We start from the raw sequence: 8,912 nt of genomic DNA, 5'->3' as shown, positions 1-8,912 counted from the left end.
TTTCCCCTCATACTCCTTAAGGACCTATCATATTTTCTACACAGCTGCCCACTCTTTATCAAGCTTAACATAACCATACTCAGTTCTGTTTCTTCAGATCCTCATTTCCTTATGAAGGGTCCAGTGTCATGTAAAACTTGTATGCTTTTCTCCTATAATCTTCGTCAGTTTAATTTTCAGACCCAACCTGAGACCCTAAGAGAGTCAAGGAAAACTCTTTCCTCCTTTACACCTCAAAGCAATCATATACAACTATTATGATATAGATTCCATATTATCCCCATTTTATAAACGAGAAAGCTGAGGCATGAAGCATATCCCTAGATAATGGATCGAATAAGGTTGGGAGGCAGAAAATGAACCCAGATAGATAGGCACCAGAGCCAGGACTCTTAACATCTACCTGGAATGTATCCATTTATACTCCTAAGGAAAGTGACAATGATTTTCTTCCAGATACTAGCCATGGTGTCTGTGTTTTAAAGAAAACCAGTGAATAATTGAGTTGTTTTTTTGTTTTTTTTTTAAGTTTTGAAGGTGTGCCAGTTTAAAACTTGAGTTCTTCACCATCGGGTGAGTAACAAAAATATAAAGCTCAGCTGTTTTTTCCAGCATTGATAACCCATTGCAAATGGTTTGTTACTTTTCTTGTCTGTACAATCAGCTTTCGACTGCTGTGTTTTTTATTAGAAGCCCCTGAATTCAGGACGGAAGGACCAAATGACAATGTAGCACTACATGATCAAGAAATGTGTCTAGGGGCGCCCAGGTGGCTCAGTCGGTTGAGCGTCTGACTTCACCTCAGGTCATGATCTCATGGTTTGAGTTTGAGCCCCGAGTCGGGCTCTGTGCTGACAGTTCAGAGCCTGGAGCCTGCTTCAGATTCTGTGTCTCCCCCTCTCTCTGCCCCTCCCCAGCTTGTGCTCTGTCTCTCTCTGTCTCAGAAATAAATATTTAAAAAAAATTTTTTTAAAAGGAAATGTGTTTAGATCCTGAGAAGGGAGAAAGCTGGATAGATGGTCTTCCCTGGAATTAAAGATCCTTCCTCACATGTAACTTACGAAAATGAAGAGGTCTGTTTTCTCAGGTCACTAAATGACTATTTACAGAAAGTTACAAAAGTGGCATCATTTCCTCTGTTGCTGTTGCTCCGGGTTACGTGAATGGGGAGAATGAAGACAAATGAAAAGCCCAGGAGGACACAGATGGTGACAGGTGGGAGAGAATGATCTGATACCATTTCTTTATTATCTTTAAAATACTCTTGTTCCTATAGCAACTGCCCGACTTTTATTTGTGTTTACCCTTTACTTTCTTTTGAAAATATTATTCATTTACAGGCACATTTCCTCATCCTCTTTTTCTTTCTAAATGTTGAAGAAAGCAATGACACATGTAGAGCTCTTCAGGTCTATCGCTTTAGTCAATTGGAAAAAAAAAAAAAAAAGTCTTGTCGGTAAATAAACAACTCCTGAAGATGAAAGGAAACAAGGGCTTTATTTAAGTCCTCTAAATAAAAGTTCAGAGATGAGGAGAAATAACTTTTAAATGTACGAGTAAACAATTCAAAACAAGTAGGCTTGTATTATGTGCTAATTAACATAAAATGTTTAAGTACAAGCAAGCAGATTGAGAAATGTTTTCTAATGCAAGGAATATCCTCTCCCCTTGCCCTCAGCATTAAGTTTTATTGACAAAGACAGTGCATCACAAATGTTTTGGCCAGAATATTCCTGAAGGTGAGGGCAACATGTGTCTCCCCCCAGCACCTCTTGCTGCAAGCAAACCATTTTCTGAAGGACCATGTTTCACATGACTAGTTTATACAAATTCAGCAACCTATTCCACAATGTATAGATCTTATTTTAGTCCAGAACAGTCCTCTCAAAATATTTGAGTAAAACTGAAGAAAACCAGAAAGGTTATTGCACCTACTCATGATTTTTCCTACAGAGCTCAGGGCGTATGAAAATCCCAGTCTACAAGCACAGTCTAGGTGGTGGGCTCGCGGGATATGTGACATCATCTCTACTCAAAACTCAAGCATCTAAATTAAAGTTAAATAAGATGAAGAACCACACAAATAAAAGAAACCTGCCCACAACTGGCAAATGGATTTGTTTGTGCTTAATTACTTCTGCTCTAACCTCTAAAAAAATGGTGCTAAGAGGCAATGGTCTTTTCCGAAAGTGATTAGCAAGAACAAAAAAGTGAAGCGAACTTGGCCTCACAAACCCTGAGGTCCAGAGGTTAATAACTATATTTCACTTTCTGCAAACCACTAACTAACAAGCCTGATTGGCACACTTCTCTTTCCAAGTCTTTCAAACTTTTACCATTTTCAAAAAGTCTCTCGATTTGCTTTCTGTAGCCAGCCATTGCTAGCAAAGGGTTCCTCATCTTCTAGCTAAGATGCTCTGAAATGTCAGGGTAGTACACAATGAGGCCAAGTAACCAACTTAAGTTCTTCCCTTCACACACTTTCTGGTACATCTTTTACTAAACTTTCTTGTGGCATACAGGGGAGCCACTGAGTGTGCAATATTTTTCCCGAGGGGAGCACTGAACAGGAAGTCCTACTAAAATAAAAAAAAAGTTTCTAGATGTTGGGAGAAACTGAAAGTGAATACATTTACACTAACAGCAGCAGGAGCTCCCTTTACGTCACACAGTCCCTTCACTCTTAATATTCATGCTTCAAAGGAAAACCACACTTCGGGTCGGAAACACGACTTTGAAAGACAAGCGCTAAAAATGAGTCTGCACCTGTACTCTTGCCCCTGACATTTGACACTGCAGTTCCCTGCTCATATGTCCGGATGCTCTGCTAAGCGGTGAGATTCTGGAGGGCAGGAGTCCTCACCTTACACTCATCTTTGCTTCTCCAGTCTCTGGCTCAATAAGCATGGGTTGAAATGTCCTTTTTTTGACTATTAAGTAGATTTTGCTTTTCGTTTCAAATTTAACTCAAAATCTCCTTGACTATGCTCATGTGCTCTCTTCACCAAGAAATAAGTTAAAGAGCTTAGAGTGGGGATCGGAGTTTGCAAAACTAGTGACAGTACTCTCTGCTAAGTGGTTATGGTGGCAGGAGGGAGGGTGGGGGGAGACATTGAGATTAAGAGGCCAGTCACAAAAGCCTATGATTTTGCTAACTCGACAGTAATGTAAACTTATTACTGACAAGGGAGAGAACGAGATTGGTTGTAAGAAAACCTGGGTCCCATTTCAACTGAGATGATACATGAAAAGTTTTACAAAAATGTATCAGGCACCAAGTAAAAACACTATACACACTAGTTATCACTGCTGTCGGTACCTTCTGGATCCATTCTTGTCTTTGAGAATTCCTTAACTTTACTTCTTGTTTATTTCCCCTCACCATGATACCCTAGGATTAATGACATGGAGTTTGTAAAGTGTTTTGAAATCCCTGAAGTGTTATAATCAACCCAAGTACCGTTTTATTTATGCAAACTGTGTCTACCCGGTGAGTCCACTTAAACATCTAGGATTGGGAACTTCTGTCTCATAAGGCTTAATAAATGATTCCCTCTGGCTCTAAAAGCAAGTACTTTTTCAATGACAATGGGAGGGAAAGCAAAGGAATTGCTCTGTGACATCTGTTGTGCAACGTTCTTCGAATGGCGCATCTCGATAAATGCATCAGAGTCCTCGGAGAGTTACTGCACACGGTGAAGAGAGAGTGGTAAAAATCCCAGTATCTCTGCAAAGGAAAAAGCAAGACAGGTGAAAACCAGAAAAGCCCCGGAGTCTACTTCAATAGAAATCCACAATGAGGCAGTGAGTCCCTACTTCGTACACAATGGCAGCTTTCTAGCGTCTCCCACAGTGAGACAAAATTAAACACGAAATTGGGATGGGGGCTGGGACGGTGGTGCATGAGGAGAGAAGAGAGACGAGGGGGATATAGTACTCTATGCCACAATTCCGAACCCAGGAAATGAGATAAAATATACTTACGTGAACTGCCTGAGCCAGTGTATATCAAAACGGGCAATGTGAAATTAATCTAAATGCTATTGTATACACTTGACATGCCTTACGTGGCCCATACACTCAGATATTTATTCTATTAAAGCCGATTAAGTGACTTTTTAAGGGTAAGATAAAGCAGATATTTATTCTACTAAAGCCGATTAAGTGACTTTTTAAGGGTAAGATAGTTAAAAAGTAGCAGAATAAGACTGCACCTAGGCAGCCCGCCTCTGGGCCGCATGAACTTTGCACTCTGCTCCTGATACCTCCCCAGGTGTTGGAGACAGCCTGCGAGGGCTAAAACCAAGAACAGGAGGCTCTGTGGGAGGACTGGTTTGCAAAGGGAGCAAAGTCCATTTGCCGAGTGGGAACTCAGCTTTGTCAATGGCTTTCTGTAGAACTTATTAAGGATTTTTAATACGGCTCCTGCCTACTTCAAGGCTTCAAGCTATTGAAAAATGAATGACACGATCTACATGAAAGACACATCTTCTGGCAAAAATATTATATATGAGCAATTGCAATTATTATTATTACTGTTATTACTATTATTATTCCAGTATCTAGATTATTGAGGAGAAAGTAAAATTGTCATCTCTGTACCATTGTTCAACATGCCCTTAAATGGAAAAGTCCCCCAAGACATTCTCAAACACTACAGACTTGATGCATCTATTTATTCTTCTTCTCACACCTGCATTTTATAGCCATGTGCTTCATGTGACAAATAAATATTCGAGTAGGTCTTACAGGCATTCTGAAAGCCAGTTCTTCAATTAGAACGTTCTGTACTTCCACTGCAGTCTTGAACTACTTTATAGTGAAAACCATGGGAAGCAAATGGATTTGCTACCTCCAAGTCATCATCTGGGATGGCTCTTTTCCACTTCACGTTCCACCTGATGTGTTCATAGGCATTGACTACAACTTCGATTGCTTTGGGACAAGAATGGCAGGCCTGTATCACCTGGAGAGGAAGCAGACAGGTTTATTTGTTCAACGCACATGTACGATTCATTCATTCCCACAAAGACACCAAGAACTGATGGATCTGTTACGCTCCTTGCAGCCTTCAAAGGCTTTTGCGAAGTCTCCCGCCTTTGAGTTTTCAAACACACTGCCAGCCCCAAGGCGGATGGGAAGATTAATAAAATCACAGGACCTCCTTTCACCATTCAGGAGCAAGTGAAAACGAGGTGCTAACGAAGCAGGTGGAAGCCTGATGAAATGTTCATCTTGCCCTTACAAGCCTCACCCCTTCCCAACAGCTTCTGTGTCCACCTGAACACCTCCAGCTTCTCTCTGCTAAATTGGCCTCGTCTCCGGAAGTCTTTTGAGTATGGCCTATTTTCATTTCAAAGGGACCCAACTGGTTCTGCAATGTGTCCGCCAACTGGTCCATAGGCAACCTGCAGCAAAAGTACTCTGGACTCCGAATTTACTCACCTTTCTTTCCTTTGCCAACAGACAAGCAGCCCCAGCCACAGACTTTCACTTTTAAATTTTCTCATCGTGAGTTACACATCGCTTCCATTTTTCCCTTGAAACTCCAGAAAACTGTGGAGTCCTCTTCACTGGACTTGAGATGCAGAGAAAGCCCCCCATTGCTGACATTACAAGGGACACATGCCTTCGCACTCAAACAACTTTATCCAAAGAGAAGTTCTTCCTGCTTTCCCAGTCCTTTCCAACCTCAGCCTACTGTTGCTGGCCAAAGGGACGCAACACTGGATTTCCCCACCTCCTTTACAAGTTTGTCATAAGTGATCTAGAATCGCATTTTTTAGTGTGGGCTGTTAAGTACCTACCGGCTTGAGGCCCCAGGCAAAAGTGAGACAGAAAGATTATCATTCTAATGCCGTGTGTGTGTGTGTGTGTGTGTGTGTGTGTGAGTGTGGTCACCGGAATGGAGTGCCCATGTCAGGAAAGTGCTGATGTTCAGAGCAGGTAAGATGGAACCAGCTGACAGTGCACCTGCACTGCCAGTCTGATGAGCTTGGGACTGACTTCACAGGCCATAGGAGGCTATTACATTTTCTTAACAAGAAAGGGTTATATTCAATCAATTCATTCCATTAGGAGGCCTTTATTGAGCGCTGTGTTTAGCAGTATGACAGTAATTCCGAGAAGTTTATGACCTGTTTTTTGTCTTCAAGGAGTTTACGGCCTAGTTGAAGAGAAAAGATACACATTTTTCAAAGAGAGAGCAATGTAAGCCAGTAAATAATAAAAGACTAACTTAAAGATCATCAAGTGTCCCTTGGGCATCATGAGCAAAAGCACAAAGGAGAAAACAAGGATATGAAGGTCAGAGAACAGTGAGGAGGCTGAATGGGGGTGTATCAAACGGCTTCTCAGCTAGCTTCACTGTCAGTCCTGAGAATGGATGGTAACTGAAGCTCTGAGAAAGAATAGTAGGGCTTAATGACTACTCAGACATGGGGAGTAAAGAATGCAACTTTCAAGACTGAGATCAAGGACATATGGGGGTGCCACTGACAGAAATGAACAAGTTGGAAGGGTATACTAATTGGAGAGTTGTCAGGTCCCAGACAGGAGGATATGTCATATGCAATGTCTTAATGTCAGTCAAAAATGTGCATGATAGCACTCCACTGAAAAGGCCAAGAAGGAGGTGGAGATTTGTACATCATTAAAGAATGTGCTGGCTAAAGCCAAGTGGCTCAATAATGCTCTAAATGGGAATAAATGCAAATGGTAGAGGACCGTGGTCTAAAGTTTGAGGAATCCTAATAGGCAGGAGAGAGGAAGAAGGAAAAAAGTTATAGTTATCATTTTTTGAGTACTTATTATTTGTCAGGGACTATGTCAAATCTTTGCATATTTACCCTGCACAATCTTCAAACAACTTTATGAGATTAGCTCTACTCTTATACCCATTTTACAGATTTAGAATCTAAGAAAATTTAAACTCAAGGTTATTCAGCTCATCAGTGACAGAGCTAGGATTCAAACTCAGGTCTGTGTGACTCCAAAGGTCAAAAGAAAACGGGACCTGTCAGAGTGAAAGACATCAAGCTAGGAGAGCTTTGGAAGCTGGATTATCACCAAAGCCATGAGGATCAGAGAGATGAAGACAGATTAGATACCACAAGATCTGATTAGAAAGCCAGTTTACTAAGAGTTGGGTGGATTCAAACAGGGAGGAATCAGCTTGTGAGAGACAGAGGATGGATACACAGCTGTAACTAGGGCAGATCTATTCTCATCTTCAAGACCTTGGTGCCATAACATACATGGTTTTAGAGACCCCATAAATAACTTTCCCTCCTGACTTTAGAACCTACTAAAAAATAAGATGAAGGTGACAATCCAAGATCAGAATGTCGTTTTTATTATTAATACAACTGATTACATATAATATCTTGAATTATGGGGCCACATCAAGCTTCCTTACACTACACCCCAAATATAAATTTGCATCACCAAACTACAGGCCTTTGCCTGATGTAAAGAGGGTGTTCCTAGAAGCTTACCACAAGGAAGAACCAAGAATTCAGGTATTCTCTAGGCCCACAGTTAATCAAGCAAGTTTGTTCTTCCTCCCAACTTATCAGTAGGTTAAGTGGAAAGGGGTAAGGTTGGAGACAGAGGTTTGGGGTGGGGAGGGTTATTTTAGCAGAACTTCCCTTACAAACACATGGGACCAAGGAGATGGCAGTTCTTTTCTATTGTAACAAATAAAAACCCAGCTCCAATGGTCAAGACCCAATGGGAATCAGGAACAACAAAATATGGTGAGATGAAGCAGAGTCATCAGAGTGGGGATTCTAGGAAAGAAAGATTTTTAAGAACTTATTGGAACACAGTTTCAAATCAGGAGGCATGGCCTCAGCAGAGGACTGTGTCAGCCCCAGCAAACAGGCCAACCAGAAGGTCTCAAGAAGGAATAAGGAAGATTTATTGAAATAGAGGTTTGAGTCAGTGGTATGCAAAAAAATGTTCAATTACAGGCTTTCTGAGGAAAAAAAACCTGTGTATATTTATATGTACATAAATGCATTATAAATTTTTACCAATATAATGTGTGGCCCACAATTTATAAATAATAAAATGTCCAATACTCTTTATTTCCAATTCTGTAGAGCTGATTGGTTCCCACAGAATGCTTTCACGGATTTTGTATCGATTTTGTACGGATATTGAATTGCATTCATAGCCAAAATCTATGTCTGCCTTTGAATAACACATGTAGTTCTTATGTGAATGTTGGTTGATATTTTTATTACACGGAAGAGTAATTGTTCCACAAATGTGAGGCAATGAAGACAATATTGGAACTTCACTCATTCATCAATGACATGAGTAATTTTTTGTTGAAATATATAAATGTTTTCGAATACTGGAATCATACTTCCTCACTTTTTGGTGCTACCCACTTTTTTAAAAAGATGTTTATTTATTTATTTTGAGAGAGAGAGAGTGCACGCACAAGAGACAGGCAGAGAGACAGGGAGAGAGAATCCCAAGCAGGCTCCATGCTGATAGCACAGAGTTTGATCCCATGACCATGAGATCATGACCTGAGCCCAAATCAAGTCAGGCACTTAACCAACTGAGCCACACAGGAGCCCCCACACATTTAAATTTAGTCTGTATTAGTAACATTCACCCCATTAATTTCTTAGGTCTAGACATCAACAAAGTAACAAATCAAGGTCTGGTCAGTAGCATTTGCTGATTTCTGTGGTGTAAATACTCCCATCATGGTCTATTCACAGCTACCAACCTGAGGTCACTGAATGTATGGTTGGTAAGAAATGTGCAGTAACAAATCATTACATAATATAATATTTCCACTAAACAGGTATAATAGATGCATGTAACATCAAGAGCATTGATATATAAAGTGATTAAGAAATATAAAGATGTGCACCTGGGTGGCTCAGTTG

The 8,912-nt window shown here is 40.6% G+C and overlaps 1 protein-coding gene across 1 annotated transcript in view; it reads right to left on the bottom strand.

Moving 5' to 3' along the window:
• Positions 1-1,478: 1,478 nt before the first annotated feature.
• The window catches only part of ASB4 (ankyrin repeat and SOCS box containing 4), a 76,542-nt gene continuing 69,108 nt past the window's right edge, over positions 1,479-8,912 (bottom strand). Inside the window, exons 7-8 of the mRNA XM_042977210.1 lie at positions 4,853-4,966; positions 1,479-3,727 (exon numbers count right to left, since the gene is read on the bottom strand). Of these exons, the coding sequence (XP_042833144.1) occupies positions 3,539-3,727; positions 4,853-4,966 (303 nt within the window). The 3' untranslated portion in view covers positions 1,479-3,538. The remainder of the gene's footprint in view (positions 3,728-4,852; positions 4,967-8,912) is intronic.

Source organism: Panthera tigris, chromosome A2 (assembly GCF_018350195.1).
Source record: "Panthera tigris isolate Pti1 chromosome A2, P.tigris_Pti1_mat1.1, whole genome shotgun sequence".
In the NCBI taxonomy this organism is placed as follows: Eukaryota; Metazoa; Chordata; class Mammalia; order Carnivora; family Felidae; genus Panthera; species Panthera tigris.
This window is presented reverse-complemented; position numbering and strand designations above follow the sequence as displayed.